This window comes from Pseudochaenichthys georgianus, chromosome 21 (assembly GCF_902827115.2).
Source record: "Pseudochaenichthys georgianus chromosome 21, fPseGeo1.2, whole genome shotgun sequence".
Lineage (NCBI taxonomy): Eukaryota > Metazoa > Chordata > Actinopteri > Perciformes > Channichthyidae > Pseudochaenichthys > Pseudochaenichthys georgianus.
This window is the reverse complement of record NC_047523.1, coordinates 32,341,995-32,366,602: the sequence shown is the minus strand read 5'-3', so window position 1 is coordinate 32,366,602 and position 24,608 is coordinate 32,341,995. Positions and strand designations below refer to the sequence as shown.

The following is a 24,608-nucleotide window of genomic DNA, read 5'->3' as shown; positions in this document are numbered from 1 at the left end:
TTTGACTCAATCCAGAGTATGACACCCTCCATCCTCCACCTGTTAAGTCTGAAATAAGAACCAGGTGTACAGTAGCTCCTTCATGCTCCCCTCTAAATATATAACAATAATATCCTCAGGCTGTGAACTCATCCCTTGGGCATTTGGCAGGAGTTCATTTGAGGCCCTATTTCTTTTAATGCTTTTAAGATTCCCCATGGTATACTATTTAAAAACAAAATAAGAGTTGTTTTTACCCTAGAAAAACCCGGTCTATGATATTCTACTGTGTCAAACACAACATTTAACAAGAGGAATTTAAGATTAATTGTTAAGTTTATAAGATAACTAAGTTGGGTTTTAAAGGTATAGTCTGCATTTCTAATTCAATCAACTTTTGGCCAGATTTAGCAAATATCTCCTTATGGTTCACTAGCTTTCCGTTCTACTGGTCCTACACAGACCTAGGAAACCAAACAATTGCTCATTCTAAGCCACACAACACATTTTCCAGAAAACCAGTAACGGGGGACTTTCTTGCTTGTGTCCATGACAGGGGAAAACGCCATATCTGTAGAAAGGCAGTGGGAGCCGGAGGGACCTTAAAATCTTAAGCGGGATATTTAGATATTAGGGTATTGAGTTCAAATATCAAGAATCCATGACAGAATGGCTGCTTCGCCTTTAGCTTGGAAGCCCCTAGTGACGCGTGGATGATTCTGGTGATTGCTCAGACCACAAAGAGTACATTTGAAAGTGGACTCAACCGTTGGTCATTCTGACTGGGTTCACAGTGATCCCCATCTGATGAGTGGTGGTCTGTATATTTTTGCTCCATGAGACATTGTCTAAACAACGACATGTGTCAGTGGGAGAAATGAATCAGGTCCATGGGAGACTTGGTGACTTGAAAACATGCATGCTCTCCTCATGTGTCCTCCTGCGGCGTGTATCTGTAGGTCATTTGCTTCAACCACACACACACACACACACACACACACACACACACACACACACACACACACACACACACACACACACACACACACACACACACACACACACACACACACACACACACACACACACACACACACACACACACACACACACACACACACACACACGCACACACACACACACACACACACACACACACACACACACACACACACACACACACACACACACACACACACACACACACCTTTAGGCAGGCTATCCATTCTCATTAGTACCCCGTTGCAGTCGGCTGACGGTAAACTGAACGTGTGCCAAAGTCATAAACTCACACACCCCTCCCGCCATTACCTCATAATTATGATATCACACGAGTGTCTCATAGTGATGACATCACGCCACCAGATTCACGGTCTTGCCTTTTCTGATTACATTACAGTTGGCCAGTACATGCCAAGACCCTTATCCCTGAGAAGCCAAGGACGAAATGCAGACTGTGAGACAGGGTCCAGTCTGGAGAGTAATTACCCATTTTACTATTGAGATGAAAGCGTCTGGTTTCTCGTCCTGCTAGAAGAGCATATTGGAAGTTCTCGTTCACACTCTGAGATAATGGTGTTGGCAAGTAAGTACCTATACCATGGAAATTTGCCAAAATCCTTACCGTATTTCACATTAATACCGTAATGGTCTTTCTGGTCACGAATAATGAAGTCAGTGGTCTTACACACCGTCCATCCATTCATGTCCCAATATAAATATTCGCTGACATAAACTCTTTCATGCATCACTTAAAAATGATTGTGTTTAAAAATGCCAATGTGTTTATTGAGCATCGGGTCAGCGCTGATGTGAAGTCCCTCAAAGCACATGGAGTCGTATTAGTTTAGTGGAAAAATGACAGTTCTGACATTAAAGCATAGATCCATCATGGGAACAATTTCACTAAAAGTCTGACTAGTTATTTTATGAAGCAGCTGGGTCAATCCATCTTCTGAGGTAAGTTAAAGGCTGGGCCTCAGCCATCCGCTACCTGTCACTGGTGTGAAGTCACTTTGCCTCCCTCGACATGAACACCTTCAAGTGTTTGCCTCTGAGTCCGTCCTCTGCTTGCATCTAGCATCTGCTTTTCTTTTCGAGTAGTAATGCTCCAACTAAGAAGAGTGAGAGGCCTGAAAAATAGAATAAAACATGTTTAAAGGACCTGTATTATACTTATTTTAAGGTTCATATTTGTATTCTGTGCTTTACTGTGTTTAATGTTCAGACTGTCTGTGCTGCAGCACCTCATTTCACCCTCCGTCTAAAACCAGAGCCCAGTCTGCTCTGATTGAACAGTCCTTAGCCTATCACTTACAATGTGTTTGAGCGCAACATACATAGTGATGTCGTTATGTTACTGAATGGAACAAAGGAGTCCAATGGAGGCGTTTCAGGCAGGGGGGAGGGAGTGTGTGGGAGAGAAACACCCTATGGAGAGGACTTTAAGATTTAAGCTTTTGCAGACCATTTACATGAATAAAAACCTAAACAATACACTATACGGGAAGCTGAACCCCCAACAATAAGGGCTCAAAACCGTGTTTAAATCATTCAGCATCCTTGATAAGAGACAACGTGCAAACACGATGACAGCAGTTTGGGATCAAAATAAATATTTTCCTTCAAAGCTGAGAATTTCTGGAAAAACTGGAGAATTTATTTGTCTTAAGGGGAATATAAAATAGGCACAGATGTGTCACAGCACATATCATGCAACATACACATGTGCGTACAGAGACATTGTGTTATAGACTGTTCTCGTGTGTCACCCTCTACCTTGTAGATTTATATGGTATGAACATAATGACTTTGCTCCCAAATGATCCCAGTATGCCTGTGAAAGATCCAGATAATCTTTTAATGACCCGACTTGTCGACTGTCTCATTGCGCAGCAGCCGCAGCTCATAAATCTGGGAGTGGAGAAAGCGCCCCTCGGCAGCTCTGGGTCCCCTCGACTACTTTGTGTCTGAAACTGGATCCCTTGCAAAGTGAAAAGGCAGATAGAAGTGCTGCTATCTGTGAAGAAGAGAAAAAGTGAGTCTTTGGTGAGATTCAAAGATGTTAGCCCCAGCTGTGGACTTCTTAGTCAGAGGAAAAGTTGTTAAAGAGGTACCAAGACACCAGTTGGCAGATTTCTTTTCGAGAAAAATTACCACATTTGGTAATAAAGATATTTTGAGCCGCATGTTTGTGCCCAACCACATCCTCTTATATAAAATAACAGAATCTAAATGCACTACATTTCTTATAGTCAATTTAAATCAGCTTCAGTGTATGGAACCCAAAACTACAAACCTTACAATCTGTTCAACATGCAACACCTTCCATAAGAGAGCAACTTGAATGCAGAAACACTAGCCTGTGTTTACTTTAACAGTGTGTGCATGCTTATTTTTACATGTATCTTTTCAGCAATTCTTGGCTTTAAATAGGATCAAAAGAATAGTAATACGTTTTGTGAAATGTGTTTGTTTTCACTTTCTTTCAGTGAGTTATGATTAATAGGCTACCACTCACCGGGCTGTAACATTAATATGAAGCCCCGCTGGTTGCCTGGCTTCCTCACAATATCAGCAAGAAACCAAGCCTGCTCTCGTAAAAAACCACAACCTGTATTTTCTTCCCTTTTTGTACAGGTAAAACAAACAAGATATAATGTGGTGATTAGTAAACTTCAGAGGTGCTGCAAGGCAGAATGTGTTACCCTTTGACAGAGCTATGCTAGCTGTTTCACTTTGTTTGTAGTCGTTGCGCTAATCTAGGCTAACTGGCTGCCAGTTAGCAAATACAAACAGGGGAGTAGAGTCAAACAATTGAACCAACTACAAAAGCAAAAACTGTCTTTCCCAAAAGGTTAAACTATTCCTTCAAAAATAGTAGCAATAACATTAGCATTATTAGTAGAAAAGTGTCAATAAGTCAGAGAACAGACTCACATTAGCTTTGTTAGCCACTATAAGCTAAGTAATACCAGACCACGACTCAGAAAGTCCCTCAGAGCGTATTGAATTGAAGAAGTGTGTTCCTTCGGAAAAAATGTATAGCGTTAAACTTCTAAGTTGATTCACAATACAATCTCTGGTGCTTAAGGTAAGAGACAGAGCTGCATAGGCTACTCCCATAATTCCCTGTTTTAGCGGGAAACATCTGACATGACAAACACCTTAGAAAGTACAAGCACAGGGAAGTATCCTGGAGTTCTGGGGTCTCGTAAATAAACAAATAAACACATTTCATACACACTGAGTACTTATTGTAATTACAGCCCTGGACATGTGCTGAGCAGTCTCTAATTTCTCTCCGGGCAGAGAGACTTGCGGAGCCGTCTGCGGCGGACCAGCAGTCGGCAGATGTAATTACCACATCATCTCTGGTCCTTGGTACAGTGAGAGGGAGAGAGGGAGAGATTGATCCTAGTAAACAATAATTAGGGTTGAGGATGATGGTGTATTGCGGGACAGCTACTCGGCGGGAAAACGTAAAGAAAGGGGGAGAGGAGACAGGCAGGGATCATGGGCAGATGAAAGCCTATGGGACAGACCGACCTCCCCCATCTTTTTACATTCGTATCAGGACCCACAGATCAATGTTAGAATGCTCTAAATTACCATTTTTCAATATTTCTTTGTTTAATTCACAACTAATTTAGTCTCTATGTTTTAGAATGGTAACCCAAAATCAATGCTAACAAAACAGATCATCATCATTGACAAAGTAGAAATAGTGAATTTTCAACGTTTTTTTAGTGATAAATAATTTAGACAAAATAAAAAAAGTTGGAGGTAACTCTGCTGCAATAGTTCTTCTATTTCGTATTAATTATTTTTGCAACTCATCTCAGCCCATTCTTCATGATAAATACACTTTGAGTTTTCCATACAACACAACACACACTTCAGTCACTAAAAAGGCAGCAAACGCACAATTGGAAATTCATGTCTGCGTAATATTACTTTATTTACAGTACATTTATAAACTGAGGGAATCTTACCAAAATGTACCTGTCCGTTTATTGTGTGCAGTTTTCTTAAAAACAAATTAATTTTAACAAACACATTTTCGTACCAAAAAGCATTGTGCGTATTATGGCAGTCTACATTTTTTTACTAGAATGCATTTATTGTCTCACAAAGAAGCTGTTGTTTTGGAAAAACTTGAAAGCTGTTTTGTTACATCTGTGCTTGCTTGCTTGTACTCTTCTTCTCTACATTCTTCAAACCCTGTGCAACTTTTTAGGCACATAATTATCATCTGCAATTAGTGGAATAGTGTAACACCATTGGCATGAATGTGAATCGTGTGATTCTCGTCCTACATCGTGTGCAAACAAAACGGGAACCCTCTCATCAAACCATTGTCCTTTTCTTTTAGTTCCTCAGACATCAGAGTCACTCCACAGTGAACATAAAGAACAAAGTCGCTCTGAGTTGTTTTCTTCTCAGATGGGAACAACTCTTTTTCAAACACTAGTCGTTTTTTTATTCTGTCATCGGAATCATATGCCCAATATTAATGTTTGTTTGAATTGGGCAAAGGGGACCTTAAGTTTTATAATTCTTAAAAAGTGGTTCCAAGAATTTCGACTTGTGGTCATAAACTCAACAGGGTAGTTTTTAATTGCCCAGAACTCGGACCCTCATCAGCCCGAAATCCCCTGATTTACTGCGGTAAAGGTTGTTAGTAATTTGATTAGTTGCATAGGCCCTGTTTTATAGAGGGGCCAATGAGTTTAAATTATTTAAAATTGACTTTATATGTTTTCATTATTTTCTGAGAGCATAGCTGGAAAAAATACTTGCAAAAAAGAAAAGAAAAATAATATATAGCACATGCACACAATGTAGAATAATGCATATAAAAAGAGATCTACGCAGCAAGATGCTTTACATAAGACACATTAGTTCTTACAATGAAAAATACAGTACAGGGACGCAGATCTTACACACCTCCTCCATCTTCATTACGACATAGCAGTCCGATGCGATGTGTTTGCCATTTCTCTCAACCACAAATCATGCGTGGGTACGGACGCCATTTTTTCCACACTTGCAAGATTAACTTTTTAGCAATCACCATTCCAAAGAAAACAGCCATTTCTCATAGTTATTGGCAAGAGATAAGGAGTGTGTAGCTATGAGTGGATCAGGTTCCCATTGCCTCCCAAAAGCCTCAGATTAGTTTGTCTGTTTGTCGTTCAGCAGAATTGCCCAAAACAACTTGCCCAATTCTTGTGAAATGGTCATAAGAGGGACTCATAACATTTCTGGGCAGATCCAAATCATGGGCAGAAACAAACAATGTTTTTCATTTGTAATATTTCAAGATAAGGCATTTGTGCTGCATTCAAGTGGTGTCAGAATAATTAAAAATAAGTTACCCACTGGAAGTAGTTTTAAAGGAGCACTGGTTGGTTAATGACGGCACCTGATCGTTTCTTAACAGGCAACAGGTGTGGGATAGGGGCCCACTGCTAATTTAGGCCCTGGGGCCACGGAGCAGGTTAATCTGCCCGTTCTTTGTTGGTTTTAATTTAGTGGGAATGCCGATACAGCATTCCAACTACTTGTTATGCTACGCACGAAATTCTTTATTATTATTCCGCCGGGTTATTTTGCTGCTCTTCTTCTCCCACATTCCACATCGCAGAAACTCCGTTCAAACATTAAAACGTTCAGCTCGGTCGGGAATCGATTGCTATTACTTTTCTCATTTATAACTTTCATAATTCCCGAGATACATCCCATAATTCATCACATTTTTAACATTGAAGTCAACGGAGAAACTCTTCGTGCGACTTCAACTGCTAACTGTTCCTTCAGACTTTCACTTAGAAACCTCATTCCAACTTTAAAATGTTACACATCTGTCTGACATTATTCATATTAAACAACTTTTAAATCAGATTCATACTTCCAGAAATATTAAACATTGTTCAGACCTTGGTAAAGAGGCCTTCTTCAGATTTTAACATTAGTGTATATTGCGCAGCTCGTTAACACTCGATTGTGTGATCTCAAAGCTAGAGTGGAGGACAGCTTGAAATTCGCCTTCATATTTTTTTTTAAACCTGCCATAATTCCCAAACCATGAGAAACGTAGGAAAACATCTCGTAGCTTGAAAAATTAAAAAAAGTAAGCAAAATAATTAAACAAAATGCCTCTTGAGGGCATGCAGTGACAAAAACTTTCAACATGTCTCCATTAAACCCCATTGTAAGTTCAGCCTCATCTTTCCCCACCACAGCAGCCGCATACCTTTAGTTAATCTGCCAAAAAGGCCACGTTATGAACCCGAAAGTACACAAAAAGCACACTTCAGATGCTCAGAGTTCTTGAGATGCTTCACGCGTTGAAATTTCACCGATATCTGTTACAGTTCTTCAACAAAACGTTCACATGTAAGAGGTTTATCTTTCATTCAGAACATTGCAAACGCTCTCCTCTCACCGATTACTGCACCATGGAAACATTTGATCTCTGGGCTCAAGTACAGGTGTTATGGTAACGTCGTTAGCTGAAATATAAACACCTGTGTCATGGAACACGATGATGTCATAACTCCAACTGACATGCTCATAGCAGCAGACTTCAGATAATGGTTAACACAGCTCTACATCAAATCTGATGTTACGTAATGTGGTGTTACTATGGCAACGCCTCGCCATAAAACAGCAGCAGACTTCAGCTAATGGTTAATGGTCCTGCCCTCAACAGCTCTACGTAAATGATGGGGTGTCATCATATGCCGTTTCCATCCCTCGCCATGAAACACGATGTCGCTCTAACTCCAATGGACACGGTCCGATCGTCAAAAGCTGTTGCCATGGCACGATAAAACACGATATTGCTATAACTCCTATGAAAATGGTCAAAAAGTGCTCAAAATTCACATGTGTGCTAACAGTCCAGCCGTGAAGACATCTATTTGACAGTTTTAAGATTTCTTCAAATGCCGTTGCCTTGGCAACACAATGCTCACTATGAAACACGGTTTTCTCACAACTTCAGTTCAAATGCTCGAAATGGCCCACTTCACAGGTTTGGTAACGATGCAGCCATCAAAACATAAGCGTATTATGGGGTGTCATCAAATGCCGTTGCCATGGCGACAGATCATTCGCCATCAAGTTAGTTCAAAAGTTTGCAGTTCAAATATTCTGCTGCTTTTCCAAGCCTTTTTGCTCTTTTCTTCTCTCATCCCACATTCAAGCTCATGTGTTAATGTATAATTTCAATCAAAATTCTTCACTTTCTTCTTACACATTACATTTCAGCATAGCAGTTTAGCGTCAGCTTTTCAGCATAAAGCATTCCCCCAGGAATTGCATTCTCTAGTTATAAGTAGTCTTTCAGTTTTAAAATGGGTCGTTTTGGGCAGAAATGTGCAAAGCTTGACAGTACCAAGGAAGAGTTTGTAGTGTAGAGATAAATAGTCACATAAGTTAATGTTACAAGCCTATTATAAGTTTAGCATGTATTCTGCAAACTTACTACATTCTTAATGTTAATGTAGTAGATTAAAAATGTAGCATATTGTACTTTTTACAACAAAAATAAAATGTACTAACACATTTTTTACACCAAACACAGAGTTAATGTTCCAGCCATGACACCATTAGGGAGAGGGAAAGTACCACATTCATCCAGAGGCCTCACACAGAGCAAGTGATGCTGGGAATGAGGAGTCACCATCCTGTGGGGTGAAGAGGAAAAATACTTTACGGGAAAGAATATCTGTCAATGAGAGCACTGGCGAGGAACCTTACATGTGTGTGTGTGTGTGTGTGTGTGTGTGTGTGTGTGTGTGTGTGTGTGTGTGTGTGTGTGTGTGTGTGTGTGTGTGTGTGTGTGTGTGTGTGTGTGTGTGTGTGTGTGTGTGTGTGTGTGTGTGTGTGTGTGTGTGTGTGTGTGTGTGTGTGTGTGGGAGTGAACATGAGGCATGTGTGCTAATACTCAGACTTTACAAAAATGCATACGGGAACAGTATTTGGGGGATTTTTTTGCATTCCCGACATTCTTTCCTGTGAATTTCCAGTCAAAGCTCTGACATCACGAGGGGGTTCCACATTCAGCTCCCGCTCGCTCAATATCCCACCCATATTTGGAAGTGAGAGGAAGGGAATCCCAGATGATGACTCAAAGGCTTCGGCTGCCAAGGGGAATTCTCTCCACATCTGTTTTTGTGTGTGTCTGTGTGTGTGTGTGTGTGTGTGTGTGTGTGTGTGTGTGTGTGTGTGTGTGTGTGTATGTGCATGTCTAGTACTAGTGTGTACATTATGTCCTTGATCTGTGGGGATTTCAATACGTGGCTTTGACAGCTGCATGACAAAGCTGAATCTATACAGAAAAAGTAGCACCTTGAGTGATGCTGTCTTTCTATTTATAACCTGCTTCTCTTGGCAGCCATGACAGTTACAATTCGTGATTATGAATGCTTATGAAATCAGCTTTTTCACTTTGGACATTCTGAAAATAAAAGATGAAGCCATAGCAAACTCTAAGAGGAGATACTTCACCATGGTCTGAAGTTAATCATTCGCTTACATCTTATCTTGTGTGCGTTATCCGTCATGTTTTACCTTCACACTAACACAGTAGCAGGACAGCGTCTGTGTGTCACTATGGAAACAGAATGTTGTCAGTTACTGTCTCCAATGGTTTTGTTGTTGAGTTTTTAGCTGTAATGACGCACCTTGTTTAGTCATATTGATGGGTAAGTGATTTACTCTGTCTTCTCACAACTTCTACAAAGTGAGTAAAACTACTCATTTTGTAATGCAGAGCCAGTGATGGAAAAATGTACCTATACCATATTTAAAAATACTCTGTAAGTAAATGTCCTGCATACAAAATCTTACTTGAGTATCTCTATCCCCCTAAGTGTCTCAGTCGTAGAGCTCAATTAGTAACTAATGCTGTCAAATAAACAGATTAAAAAAGGTACAATGTTGGCTTCTAAAATGTAGCAGAGTAGAAGTATAAAGTAGCGTACATTGAAAATATCAACGGAAAGTACAAGTAGCTCAAAATTGTCCTTAAATACAATCCCACCACTGTGCCCAGCACACATGGTAGCGACATGACAGTTTGAGGTTGAGTCGATATGTAAAGCTGTAACCAGTCACCCTGCATTGGACCACCACCACAAATGAGGCCACAGAGATGGATAGGACCATGGGGCTGTTCAATGTGCTCAGCAGAGTGAGACCAACCGTCCACCGCCTGCTGGCTGCAATAAACTCTATACCTCCACGGAGAAGTTTATTGGAATCATCTAATTTCTAGAAAGAAGTAGCACGCTCAAAATGAATTACATGGGGAAGGAGGAAGGGGAGATAGACAGATTAGACTTTGGTTATGTTGAATTTCTCATGCTCGTTTTTTCTTATATTTAGGATGGCTTTTATCTTGACTTTCTCTTTGTTGGAAGGATAAGGATTTCTGTGTGGGAAAGGGGTCTAAGATTTACGGTCTAAGAAGCCATATGGGGGCCTACATTTAGACCCACTTTGTTCTCCTCTGCATGCTGGTGACAGAGGACTCGGCTCTCTGGGGCTGCCTGTGGTCCAGCGTACCAGAAAGACCGCTGTTGTTCTCCCTGGTCGTCAGAAACGCAGACGTTCCATCAAGCAACCCAAAAAGAAAGAAAGCTTTCATGGAATATTCTGTTTAGTCGCACAGACTTGAGTATGATACTCCCGGGACCCATAAAACAAGTAATTCACAGACAATATCTCACCCACGCTCTCTTTGCCACAGACTACAGCACCATAAATCTATCTGATTTCAAGGAGGAGACAGTGATCAAAGGGTTGAGAGCGTATGTTGATCGAATCTGACCTAAAAAAAGTGATACAAGGCACAATAAACTGAAAATGCAGAAAAAGATCACAGGAAAATGAGCAAGTCAGAGAAACATGAAACCATAAGTCACCCTGCGTAGGATCTATAGCTTTCCTCTACGTCATGCTGCTCCACCACAGGGACACTGTATAGGCAATGTTTAAAACTCAGTCACCAGTACACAAATCCCTCCCATCCTCATTACCAAAACAAACTAATTAAAAAGCTGTTAATAGGATGTGCTGTGGGTGTCTTTAGGAGAGAGGGAAATCAACAACTCAGGCCATATATATCAGAGGGCCCCCAAACAGTTTAACAATCTGATGACACAGCTAGAGTCATCTAATTGGGATGAAAACTCACCCAAGCACAGTCGTGTCATACATAGTCGTTTGAGCATGCACATGAACAGTGAGAGAAGGAGAAAAAAACAAACAAGTGACTCACTGAAAACCAACTGGGACACACAGTGTCATATCCTGAGAGAGAGAGTGAGAGATGCCCTCCTCTCACTGAAGGACAGATGGGTCGCCCAATCTGCTGTGTGCAACTGTGCCAAAGGACAGTGGTGGAAGAAGAAGCCTATGCTGATCTTAAGTGGAAGCAGAAGTACTACAGTGCAGGAATACATTGTCACAGGTAAAAATCCTGCATTACAAATAATACTATAATTAAAATAGAAATGTATTAACATTCAATTGTATTAAATGAAACATTTTGATCATGCAGTGGGTAAAGGTGCAGCAAATTGTACATGCCTCTGACAAGATTGGCATACAATACTGTATCATCCTTTATGAGTTGATTTCTCTTAGATGTAATAATATGAATATTTAAAGTAGTAACAGTAGTTGTCAAACAAATGTAGTGGAGTAACATTTACAATATTTGCCTTTGACATGTATTGGAGTAGAAGTATAACGAAGAAGAAGCATGAAATACTACACTAGACCACATGTATATTGCCTCATAAAAAGTACTAAAGTATAGTAAGTGACTGGAAGGAACACTACTTACTTACTTTATTGCTAATTGTGAAGATCAAAAGGTTATTTAGAAACCTCAGTTCAGTGACTGTACTGTAAACTGTGCAGAAAAACGTTAGCATGTATTTATATCAAAGTTCTTGAGCGACATCTCGCGGTCTTACGTATAAACTACATGTTGATTGACGTCACAACGGAATGTTCCACTGTATTAAAAAGGGGGGAACACTGTGAATTAAAAGTCTATCATCGTAAGTTTTTCGCTTCTTTTTGAACTTGTTTCGAGACTGGAATATCTATTTTACTTTAAAACGCGTTTATAATTGCTTGTTTTAAGAAGAAAAATAAAAATCAGCCGTTAGTGGTAAAATGAAAGTATTGTTTTCACCTGTCTTAGTAACGAAGAAAGTGCTCGGAGATACAGGCGCCTTTTCTGAGCTCATGTTGTAGGCCGATTGTTTTTAGCCACAATTAGCTTTCAGTCAACAGTAAGCCATCACTTCAAGCTTAATACAACATGGCAACTAAAAAGAAGCGAATGCCTAATATGCAAAATGACAGCTGGGTTGTCATTGCTGCAGGTACGTGAAGCAGTCATTCAATTTATGCTCACTAACTAAAGCTAGCTTGCTATTTCACGTTACGGAAATACAAAAGTTATTGATAACTGTCACCACGTAAATTACTCTACTAAAGGTTACATTTGAGTTATTATGCTTTGCTTTAACCACGCATTACAGGCACTATTGCATTACTACTTTGAGGAAGTCTAATGGAGGATCTTTTGTTTTGTTTTTGTGTCCCCAGACTCTGCCATCGACACACAGAAGCACGACAGTGAACCAGCTTTTGTGAGACTGAGGAACCCCGTTACAGGCAAGTCTTGTTATACATCTATTTAAGGCGGCAACTAACAATATCATAAGGCACTGAACAATGTGCATGTTAAGTGCACGTTATAAAAGACAAAACATTCAAGGTTTTGTACAGCACATTTTAAAACCTTAGAAAATGTAGTTTGTATACAACAAAACTCCACATGGCCCTTTATAATTAATCAAATGTGTTGAACATCAAGGATCAAAGTGAGTGTTTGATGCTGCCCTAACCAATCTAAAACTGTTTTAACATAAAGTCCACATATGATTATTGATAACACGAGGATGTGTAAAAAATCCAGCAGTCTAATTCTGTATCTTGTGCATTTGAAGATGTGGTAGTGAAAGTAACTGTTCCTCTTTTGTTTTGTCCTGCAGATGCAGCGTCTCTGTATATGTTGAGTGGTGGTGATGTGCAGCTGTTTGAGGTCAAAGCGTTTGAAGAAGATTTCCACTCCTGGTTTGTTGGCCAGACTGTACAGAGAGGTTGGTTTCATGCGTCATTACAGTGTGAACTCAAGCTAATCATAATCATACACACTGCTACATTACTTTAAGTCTACTATTTGCAGTAATTCTAAGTAGTAGTAGTAGCAAATAGTTTTGTACCAAACATTTTGAGCAGCTTGCTTCCACTTACAGAGGAACAGTGTCTGTATATTATGACGACATTTCCCAAGCACAGACAAACAACATCGAGAAAGACGAACTGCTGACACAAAATAAGTATAACCATCAGGTCTGTGATTGACAACAGGTTCCCAAAAAACACACACCTTTTATAACTTTAAATATTCTGCACCTTTATTCTGTAATTTTACATATCGTCGAGATTTAACCATGTGTTTATTTCATCAACAGATGGGAGACTTCTCTTTGTAACACCAATGGATCCTCTCTATCTAATGTTGCCCTATTTGGTCAAAGTGGGCAAAGAGGTAAGAAACAGAAAAAGTAAAAGTGTGTATACTCATTTTGAAATTGTCAGAAGGTGTTAACGCTGGTGATTTGATATCACATTAGTGCATTTACTGTACCAGGAACGGCTCCAAAATTGAATGGTCTCTGCAATGGCTGAAGCTACATCCTTATCGAAGTCGGGCTGTAGTGTTTCTGTAATTCGGCTGACAAACAAAACACAAACAAACAACCATCTTAATAGAAGTAATAATGACAGGGATGGCCTGATACGACTTAAGCATTGTATAAATGATTGTAAATAAGTTGAGTAATTGTAATGTTGTAACTTACTCGTCACATATGAAGGACGTTTACTGATCTTTTCCCTCCGCTCAGGGGAAGTTCCAGCCCTTGGATCAGGTCGTTATGGACGAGGACTTCCCGGCCTGTCCGAGGCTGCTGAGCTGCACACGTGCCCTGTCCTCCCTGCACCACATTGCAGAGGAAAAAGGTGGAGTTTATTATATATAATATAATGTTCCTCAGCTATTATGCTGATTGCATTGTTTAAATATTGTGTTTCATAATTCCAGAGGTGGGAGGAGTCAAGTTTCATCGCTACAGTCAAGAGAAGACGATGAATTGGTTGAAGAAAAAGGTAAAAACTCACCTTATTTTAGATGAACCATTTTTTGTTCAGTCATTAGAGAGCAAGTTGTTTTTACTTCAATGCTACTCAAAAATATCAGAACAAATGTGTGTGTAAAAAAGCACGGTTAATTTTACAAAGCAGAATTTCATACCATTTTTAAAACTTTTTTTTAATTTGTAGGTGGAGAGGACAGTCACTGTGCTCAAAGCGAGAAATATATCTGTGGGAGAAGGAGTCAAATCCACAACCTACATCAGAGTGAAGTCCGAGTCAGACTACCATCCAGGTGCGTCACTTTGACTTTACACCACTTCCCTATTCTGTCCCATCTCAACACTGAGGGAAACTCCCGTCTCACCTTCCTATGAAAATAGAAGCAGGACATGATGTTGACCAATAGATGGCAGTAATATTGCACCGTTTACATCTAAGGGTTATAAACCTCAAACAACATTTTCCCCACCACTAAAGTATTGTTGATGACTGTCAATGTGTTTGATACAGAGGACTTCCTACGCTACGCTCATGGCATCCTCTCAGAGTACCTCAGTGAAGACCTCAGCAAAGCCCTCCTCAAACACCTGCAGTAAGTTCAGCCATCCGTTACACTTATAATCTGAATTATTAACAGATATAGGGGTGATCAAGCAAGCCGTTTTCTACTCCACAGGTTACCAGAGCTCACAAGCCCAAAGGAGCCAGAACCTCCTTCCAAGGTATGTTAGCGGCTCTCTAAGAAGTGTAACGTTAATATAACTCTTTCTGCATGCTTTAAACTCAGTGTATTCTTCCTGTAGTGCTCCACCTCACTAACATTGTGGCGTTGTGCTGGTGTGTTTTAACCCGTGCTGTACGGTGCTTAGTGGGTGTTCTCTTAATAAATGGTTGCTCTTTCTCACGAAAAGCTTGTCTTACTTCCTCCTTCTGCAGAAGCGGAAACTTTCTGAATTACCTGTGGAGGCTGAAGAGGACTACACTAAATTCAACAGTGCAGACTTTGCGCGGAAAGTGAGTTTCTACAGTTCAGCTGTCCCAAACAATCAATGGAGGAATCTGAGGCATTGATCACTTGCTTTAACTATATCATAACTTATGGGCTTATCTTTGCTTTCATCTCTGCGAGTACAAAACCTTGAGTGATTGTTAGCATAGCTCTTGTTTGTTGAAGGTCTTCTTTAAGCTTTGTGTGTAGTACACATGGGTTATCTGGCTTACCTTGTGGCGAAACGTTTTTCTTAAATGATGTGTGACTAATTCCCTACTGTGTCTCTGCAGAGGTGTTGAGTTGTATGTATTGATCTTTTTCACCCTTTATTCCAGCCGCCAAAGAAGATGACTGCAGCTCAGAAATCTCTGGCGAAAGTGGACAAAACTGGCATGAAGTCGATGTCCTCCTTCTTCAGCCCCAAAGTCAAAGCAGAAAAGAAGTGAATGTTGTTTAGTTCCTGATTTTGTATATGAATCATTTGTAATAAAGAAAAGAAAATGTATTGGACATATGCTCTTCATTTCGATTCATGGTTTGAATGAGAATTAAAAAGAATATTTGCATTTAAATTAGTATTTTAACCTCATTGTTTGTATTTATATACGACTCTACAGTACACATTTGTTATACTTCTACCTCTTAAGATATACCCTTTTCTCCAGTACATGTATTTCTTTAGTTACTAGTAACTTGATATCAGCTTTAACAAATCGCTCGCATGCTGGGCAAATACATCCAGAAATACCATCATTGCACATTACAAAAATGTAACTTTTTTTCTTGTTGACCCTTTAAAGTCAAAGTCAGCTTTTTTGTCAACATTTCTACATGTGGTATACATACAGACATCTTGAAATACCTTTTCTCACAGTCCATTTTAACTACGGGAAACGAACGGAATAACCTTAGCTGGTTTTGAACTTGTTCAGTCAGTGCAGCCTTGGGACTCGCCTTACAAACCCAGTCGTCTCTCAGACTTTTCGTGCAGGAGGGAAACATGTTTACCTTTCAGCCGGGCTTGAAGGACATTGTTGCAATTTACCTCTGGCTTTGATTCCTCAATTCAATGCGAGTCTGCAGGGCCCAACCATGAACTGTACTCAACGTAAACTCCATACCATCACGCTATTATATTTCCTTTTTCCTATATGCTACTGATGCATGGGTTGAAGGCAGGCGTATTGTGAGATGTCTTTAAAGAAGTCTCATTATAGTGGCATATAATTGATACATATAAATCACATAATTAATTTTATATTAATCTAAGGTTTAAAGCCCTGAAACAAACGACACTCGATTGGCTTTTCACAGAAGATGTATTGACATGTCAGAGCTGGAAGGAAACCAGAGAAGGTCATTTTTGAAGACCCTGCAGCGTGAATAGTGGATGTTGAAAAGCAGACACTAAACTGGATTGCTGGCTTTTATAATAGAAAAATACCAATACTGTGTGAAAGACGTTAAACATTGTAAGGTATAAATGGAGTTTCTTGCTGAAAGTGTGAATATGTAGACGACACTTTATGAATATTTCCAAGTCTTGTATGTTTCAGCTTTTCAAATAATTGCATCAAATTAAGCTGAAGCGTACTTTTTTAAACTGCATCTCGGTGCAAATATGACTAAACCAAGAGAGAAAAGACTTTGCGGAGTGCATTGATGTAGATTTTATGTGAGGATGGGAGCAGTTAAATAAACATCGTCTGCTTTCTTCCAGAAACATCCCGTCTCAGTTATTATTGGGGTCTGTGCTGCAGCTCCTTGTTTCTCCTCTCACTTCCAGGCTCGGTGCCAGATGTAGAAGTCTGTCTGCTTCAAATGCTACATTTTGTATCCTAAATTATGTTCTGAAAATGTTTAAATAACACAACATTTTACAAGATTTGTTTTCTTATCATGCACTTTTGGAATGTTTTGATGTTCGAAGGAAATGTGTAAGCTGACTATTTGAAACATGTTTAGTGCCACAGTAAAGATAACGTGAGAATAATAATGAAGAGTTGAAAGAACAAAGATAGTGAATAGAGATGGCTGCCTGTAGCTGATGATGGACTTCTGCTGATCGCGGCTGAATTCGTGCTCCTAGTTTTGGGCTCATGATATTGTGCACGCTGGTTCTTCGTAACAGTATCAAGGCTTACTGGCAACCTTGAATACAACGGAGAAATTGTTCATGTTCTCAGTGCAAGCCATTGTCAAGTCAAAATGTCTGAGGGTAAAAAAAGGAAGTATGTTGTTGGCTTGACCGATATCTTTTTTTTGCAATTTGCTTTATTACAATTATTTTGAGGACATATTACGCTAATTCCAGGTTCATATTTGTATTTTGTGCCTTGAGTGTTACGTAGAGATGTCACAATGGAGTGTGTGGGATTTCAGCCTTCGCAGACCATTTCCATGCACACACAGATGTGTGTATATAACTAAAGGAAAGGGAAAACCCCAAAAAGCACAATCGGGCCTCTTTAATTGTCCGGATGGAGTTTGAGCAGAGCATAGTGCAGGTCCATACAAACTGGGTTGAGCTCTTCGTCAGCAGAGTGGCAGTGCCGGTGGTTTCGAATGCCCATCAAGCTTCACTGCTTTTTTAATTTGGGTTTGAAGCGCAGAGTCTGGAATGCGCTCGCCACCACTTTGGGCAGATGGATCGGGTTCCTCTGCAGCCGCAGTCTGCTGCTGGTCGACCCGCTCTTGTTTTTCTTCTTAGAGACACTTTCCTTGGCACACACGTGAACTTCCTTCAGCTTGGAGTCACCGGCGACCCGAGGAACCCGTAGGACCCAGTTAGAGTGGAGGTCGTGTTCGGCAGAGCTGGAGGCCACTGTGGGAGAGAGCAGAGCCGAGGGCAAGCACATTAGTTGAAGCTGAGGGCAGTCGTTGTGTGACCGGAAGCTTTCTTTAACTCAGCAGCAGCCGTTTGTATCGGATTCATTTCTTGATGTATCGATAACCATCTGGAAAGATTATCTTACAGATGATGTCATGCTATCTCAGTCTTTAACACTAGTGTCATTTTTGTTGCCATGATGGGCTAAAATAAGTAGGAGTTTGTCGGTGTTGTGAAGTAGTGTGGGATCATGGGAGATGGCATCCTTTGTTGTCATTGCAGTCGTATTCATGGTTGGATTCTTTTGGCATTCCGTTTTCAGGTTTTTAACCCCTTACAGAAATATTCACGAGATCTCCTCCTCTCCAAACCAAACGGGTGAAAACAATTAACCGTATCGTTTTATGTCACAAATCTGTGTTTCCCGAGTGGAAAAAGGACAGCTACGTTTCCTGCTTGTTTCCCTGATAACTTACACATCTAGACGTCCGACAACTAAACCCTTAATGTAGGTGAAATATAGTTAAAACAACAAAGACCTAAATATATACCATTACATACACTATGCGGCTGTGAGGTGGTGCGGTCGAAAGGTTGTTGGTTTGATTCCTGGTCCCGCAGTCAACTAAACCCCACATTGGGGTGGAAATGTTAGCTTCCTTGAACTTCATTGTTATTGTATTACATTATTTATTGGGTTCAAATTGTGACTGCATTCATATGAAAGCAACTTTGTTTAATAACTAATAGAAGATGCAAATATATATATATAATAAAGTACAATTATTGAGCAAATATACTGATGACATGACAACCCTGATCACCTCTCCTTCACAGTGGTGGAAGACATGTTTAGATCCATTAATAAAGTCAAAGTAGGTGAATGTTATATTTTGTGTAGCAAGTATCCAAAGTGAAATAACCAAAGTCCTCGTTAGGCATACAAACAATCCCAGTCATCTTTGCATTTTAATGTATTGTATCATAGGCTAATTATTATGAATGCACTTTCATTCCACCATCGATTGTCTAACCCTGAATACAACCATGTTTAGTGTCCAATCCTTACTTAGTAGTGGAAGGCTTGCAGGCCCGAAACCCCAGCACCATTTCAGTTATAAAAAATCACTCCAAACTCACCTATGAAGTCCACATCTGCATGTCCGTCATCCGTATACGATTTCCGCAGAGGTTCGCTGTCACAGCCGGCGATGACCGCATCAAAGAACTGCAGCGAGTCCTCCACGTTGGGGACGGGAGGCGCAGAGGGTTTGGCTCGTGATATCTGCGGGGGGGAAAAACAAAAACGGGACAACATTTGTCTTTGATAGTGCCTGCCATGTGCTCTGCTCTGGACGATTGAAGCTTACCGTTCCTTCCTTTGTAGGCGGAGGAGGTGCATGCTTCTTCTTGGAGGACACTGTGGCCTTGGAGTCCTTACTTTTGAAGTCACTCACGCTCTTTGTGTACTGCCGTCTCAAAGCCACAAGTGCTTCCAGGTACTCCAGGCAGTTCTGATTGTGAGAGTAGAGCCAAATCCTGTCCTCTTGTCTCTGATAGTAGTACAAGGTCGACTCGATGCTCACTGTGCTTTTGCTGCGTTTCAAAGTGGAGCTCGCGACTTGAGTTTTCTCTCCCACCACGAGCATGGAGGTGCTGCGGACCAGCCGGACGGTGCAGGCGCTGTGGTAGTCCTGCTCCGACCGGACCCCCCCCGCATCCCGCCCTCCGGGTTCGTGTTGGTTGGGACGAAACACATTGTTAATCTTCCTGAACATCCCTCTAAACAAAGTATGTCAGGGTCGCAGAAGTGTCCTTAGAGTTGGTGAAGCATCTATCCATATTCAGCCTCCTTAAAGCCAGACAATATGTCTCTCAACTTCACTGGAGCTCTTCACTGTTGCTGTCCAGGGTGCTGAAATGGCTGCTCTCTGGTGACACAACAGCAGGTCAGAGTTTCTGGTAGTCTTTAATGTTTTGGGGTGTTGCTCAGCGACATCGCTATGACAACAGGTCGGTAACCCTACACTTTGTGCTGCCATTACTACTGCGCAGCCGGCCTGTGTCAGCAGGTATCCTGAGTCATAGGGCAAAATAACAACAACCAGCAGTCTGACTAACTGTAGCTGCACCTCTTGAGGCAGCGAATGCTTCTTTAATAAACACCACCGCATAAAAGAAGATGCAGGCATGTTCAACTGTTCACATTCCTGGGTTCTAATTCCAATGTGATGAAGATCAGAAGACGCTGAGAGGTGAAGCTCTTAAAATGCTGGTGTCGATATGAAAGATGAAATAAGAAGAGAAAATAGAAGAATCTATATCAAAACAGTACATGATGTGAACCACTTGGATACTGTTACAACCACCAGCAGTGATATGATGTTTTCTTATGTCTAGGTTTCCTCACCCGATTAATAATAAAACACACTCTCGTGTTTCATGTGCCTCTCATGACGTCTTCCCTGCTGACGGCAGAAGACGGCTGCATACAAGAGTCTGAACTGAAGCGAGGCGTACATGCAGACAAGGAACTGCCACTTTGGACAAATCCCGGCACATGAATATCTAAAGCTGGAGAGTCTCCATTACTGTACCAGATAACTGATTTAAAGGATAGAGGATTCAAACAAAAGGAGGGGAAGAAGTGGAGAAATGAAATATCACCGAAAGGCACAAAAGCATTTACCTGAGGAGTCATGGTTTCAAGGAGGAAATGAAGAGTTGTGGTTACCGAACACAGCGGGAAGTCACATTTCTGCTTTTGCCTGCAGACACAGGACGCAAGCGAGTAGCTCGGAATGCAGTTATTCAACATAAAAGCCTCAAATAAAGTCCTCAAGCAGAGATAACTCGGAGTGTGTGATGGGACTTATCAGAAAACAGGAAGCAGCAACTTTCAGTTTCCGGATCATTTGTATCATATTAAATATAACTTTCTCTTCTGGTTTTAACTCGACCTCAATCGCACACCTGTTTCTTTTGACGTAGAAACAGAACTTCTGTGGTTTCCTTTTACAGCGTACATCTGCCATTTCACTTCATGTCGCTAGAGGACAAACTGAAGCAGAGGTTGATATATATTTATTGAGTTAAATAGATATCATTTTAAATAGTACAAAGTACAGCAGGATATGCTCAGCCTGATGTCAGTATGCAAAAGGCGGAGTTAGAGTATATTCAGGATTCAGCCAGCTGCAACAATAAGTGTGCAGAAATGGGAAGAAAGAAAAACATCCACCATTCCCACTTCCTCTAAGGGTGCTTTATAAGAACCCTCGCCCGTGAACGCACCGTTACTCATGCGGACACATTGGGTAGGCTGTGCGATAGACACGTGTAATGTTTATAATACGTTCTTTGTGACTCAGGAACAACACTTTGCACCCTGAGGTGAACGCTGACCCAGAGACGCTGATTCTGCTCCAAGGTAGGTTCTTCTTTCAGAGGACTATGATTCATCTTTGTGATTGTTAGCCGAGGTGAGGTGCCCTTTCATCAAATCCTCCTTTGCACCGTCTTTTTTCTCTATTTGGGAAATCAATATGTTACCTGTAGCGTAGCTCACCCTCAGAACTCCAAATCATGAAGAGGATCATTTCAGAGGAAATGGATTTTAAATTGGAAATCATTCAGAAAGTCATCAATGGTCTGGTGTTAGACTGTAAATGTAATGTATCTGTTTTGTGCCGTTTTATTTTATTTGTTTAGCAAACTAGCTGAGGCGGTTTTTTCTCGGGCGCAGAACATTAGTCCATGCTATATGTTGTTGTTGTATGATAGGGCTGGGCGATGATTCCATATCGACCTTTTCATCCTACATAGGATTGTATTGTGATTAATAATAATAATAATAATGTATTACATTTTTTATTAGAGTGCTTTTACAGGTGCTCAAAGCGCTTTACAAGTACTCATTACACATATTAGACATCTAAGAGTCATTACATCATATATCATATGTTGATACACAATTAGAATCAATAGCACATACAAAATACTTTTTTAAGATAGTCTGATGAGACGTATTTTGAGGGGATATCATTCGGAGATGCACAAATTGGAAAAGATACCCAACTGCGAACATTTTGACTGATGTTGCCAATATAGAAGGGATACTTTCTTTGCATCATTATTTCTAAAAAACATTTTTAAAATATGAATTTCATTGAAGAGGATCTCTGCCAAAAAGAGAGGCATCTGGATGTGAGCCAGGATGTCTGCAGCTCCACAATACCTCTTTTATAAAACATGCTATATTGGTGTCGTTATGACGATATGAAGGCATATATCAGGAAGAAGATATATGACCTAGCCCCGATATAAATACAAATAGAATATAAATCTGCAGTATTACCAAACACAGCTTTGACACACAGCACACTGACATGCCGTGTTAATAACTCAGATTCTGAGAATGTCCTTGTGTCCCCCGCAGCCATGCTTTGTGAGGGCAGATTGTTGAGAATGACCTATGGCGAGCTGGAGGAGCTGGACCCTCTGCCTCCTCAGACCGCTCCCCAGAGTGTGTACGGTGTGCCGAGAGCAGCTGCGACCCTGGTGCCCGGCTCCAGCAGACACTCTCCGCTCCTCCATCACAATTCCCCCGAGCTGACGGGTTGCTTGGGCAACGCCAGCGATCCGGTGGAGTTGTACATTTCCCCGCTGCAGTCCTTTGACGTCCCGGCAGCCCGGCCATGCAGACAGATCTCCCCGAAGATAGAGATCCCGGCTCTGGCTCGCTCACTGGGCGACGCTCCTTTCTTGGTCCCCTCCTTCTGTCAGAGCATCTGCCAAAACTACAGCGACCTCCATATTGGAGGCGACCATGTGCTGCCTCTCTCCACCAATGACGGTGAGATCCGAGTCTGTCCCAAGGCGAAGGCTGAGGGCCCTTTCCTCCACTCCTGTGATGTCCCCTCAGCTGTGGAGGACTCTCCCCCAGCACACACATCTCAGGGGGGGCTCCTGCATCCTCTGAGGGGGGGCTCAAATCGCTGGAGAATGGGCAGTGCCCGAGATCGTAGCTTTTTGTTCCAGGGCCGTGAAGGTCCGTTCTCCAACTCTCTTCTAAATCACTACCTGGAGCAGAAACTGTTGGATTTGTACCAGCAGTACATGATGGAGAACATGGTCAGGGAAAGGGCCCCTGGTTCTGACCCCATCCCTCTGCTGGGCTCAGAGCTGGTCCTCACCAGCCTGGACCAGATCACTCTGCAGCTGAGCCGGGAGGGGAACCTGGAGGCCGGCCTGGCCAAAGACCTGGTCCTCAGCTGCCTGCTGCGGGTGGCCGGAGACATGCATTCCAGCGAGATCAGCACCCCCTTCCTGCAGATCTCCAGTGAAGCGTCCAGGGAGCAGCCAACGGAGAACAGAGAGGAGAAACCGCAGTGAGAATTCTCCCTTTCAATATCGGTCACCAAAATAAAAGATGAAACTAACAACTTGTGTTTCTTTTCTAGTTTTTTTTTTTTTTTAATAAGCTCTGGAGAGGATGGTGTGGTAAGAAAAATCTGATGCGTCAATGTTATGACAATCTAATGTGTCATAATTTAAGTTGTTTATGGGCTGGTGCATTTTTCACTTTCTAAAAAGGACAATAAAGACAGGAACTGAAAACTGAAACTGGTCCATTTCTACTGTGCACAATCAGATAGTATTAAATGCCACCATTTTGCTTATGAATACATATTGTTGTGCCTAAAGATGTATTACACATGTTGGTCATGGCTGCTGCCGATGATGAAATGCCATTAATGAGTCTGCAGTCTATTCAACGGGCACAAGGGGGAAGCATTATCACCTTACTTATTAACCCCGATGACTTTGACACACACCTTCTTCTCCTTTATTTTATTCCTCCTCCTCTTCACCGTCTACTAGAGATGGCAAATCCGGATCATTTTATGGACTCGGAGTCTTCTGAATCAATCATTGAAGAGATCCGGATCATACGAGTCATTTGAGTCATTTGAGTCATATGAGTCAGCATGACCAAGACCGTAGAAATCCTACCGGTGAAACCGAAAAGTTGTTGCATTTAACCAGCATATTAAACTAACGTTACATTAACCTCCGCTACACAGTGTCTTTTGCTTTAATAAAACATGTGTGTGTGTGTGCATTTTAAAAAATAAGTGTTTTGCATTATATGTATATAGTTATTTTAATATGTTCCTGTACTTAAGCTAATTTTGCACAATTGTGTTTTCATTTAATAATAATAATAATAATAATAATAATAATAATTGTATAATTACATTTTATATATTCTAACTGTTTTGCAATTTTCTATCATTTGTTTCTTTTTGTGTGCCATGTTCAAAATAAACGAGTTTCCAAGTAAGATCCTTATTGGAAATGCAGATATTATTACAGGAGACTGTTGCACAACATGACCATTTTGTTAGAAGTCTACACTGAAACTTAATTTAGAGCCGGAAAAATCGCGGGATCCGTGAATCCAGGTCAATGATCGAGAGAGACCAGTAGCCTACGAGGACTCAGAGCCGTAACATATAGCAGGCAGCAGATCCAGAGATCCAGCAGACT

At 41.1% G+C, this 24,608-nt stretch overlaps 3 protein-coding genes across 4 annotated transcripts; 2 read left to right on the top strand and 1 right to left on the bottom strand.

Moving 5' to 3' along the window:
* The first annotated feature begins 12,210 nt into the window (after positions 1 to 12,210).
* rnaseh2b (ribonuclease H2, subunit B) lies at positions 12,211 to 15,736 on the top strand. 2 transcript variants are annotated; one of them, XM_034110140.2, is made up of 11 exons: positions 12,211 to 12,392; positions 12,619 to 12,687; positions 13,068 to 13,175; positions 13,551 to 13,627; positions 13,986 to 14,100; positions 14,183 to 14,247; positions 14,422 to 14,527; positions 14,746 to 14,827; positions 14,912 to 14,957; positions 15,172 to 15,249; positions 15,562 to 15,736. In XM_034110140.2, the coding sequence occupies exons 1-11, from the start codon at positions 12,329 to 12,331 to the stop codon at positions 15,670 to 15,672; spliced, it is 921 nt and encodes a 306-aa protein (XP_033966031.1). In that variant the 5' UTR covers positions 12,211 to 12,328; the 3' UTR covers positions 15,673 to 15,736. The 2 variants fall into 2 exon arrangements, with proteins under 2 accessions (XP_033966031.1, XP_033966032.1); XM_034110141.2 differs by lacking the exon at positions 12,211 to 12,392 and adding an exon at positions 12,450 to 12,507.
* A 1,761-nt stretch (positions 15,737 to 17,497) lies between these two features.
* On the bottom strand, positions 17,498 to 20,917 carry LOC117466907 (uncharacterized protein C13orf42). The gene is made up of 4 exons (XM_034110412.2): positions 20,746 to 20,917; positions 19,427 to 19,987; positions 19,197 to 19,341; positions 17,498 to 18,050 (listed from the first exon to the last, which is right to left on the bottom strand). The coding sequence occupies exons 2-4, from the start codon at positions 19,832 to 19,834 to the stop codon at positions 17,806 to 17,808; spliced, it is 798 nt and encodes a 265-aa protein (XP_033966303.1). The 5' UTR covers positions 19,835 to 19,987; positions 20,746 to 20,917; the 3' UTR covers positions 17,498 to 17,805.
* A 456-nt stretch (positions 20,918 to 21,373) lies between these two features.
* Positions 21,374 to 24,128, top strand: LOC117466806 (TLR adapter interacting with SLC15A4 on the lysosome). The gene is made up of 2 exons (XM_034110267.2): positions 21,374 to 21,486; positions 22,495 to 24,128. Exon 2 carries the CDS (start codon positions 22,497 to 22,499, stop codon positions 23,448 to 23,450), a length of 954 nt encoding a protein of 317 aa, XP_033966158.1. The 5' UTR covers positions 21,374 to 21,486; positions 22,495 to 22,496; the 3' UTR covers positions 23,451 to 24,128.
* The last annotated feature ends 480 nt before the right edge of the window (positions 24,129 to 24,608 follow it).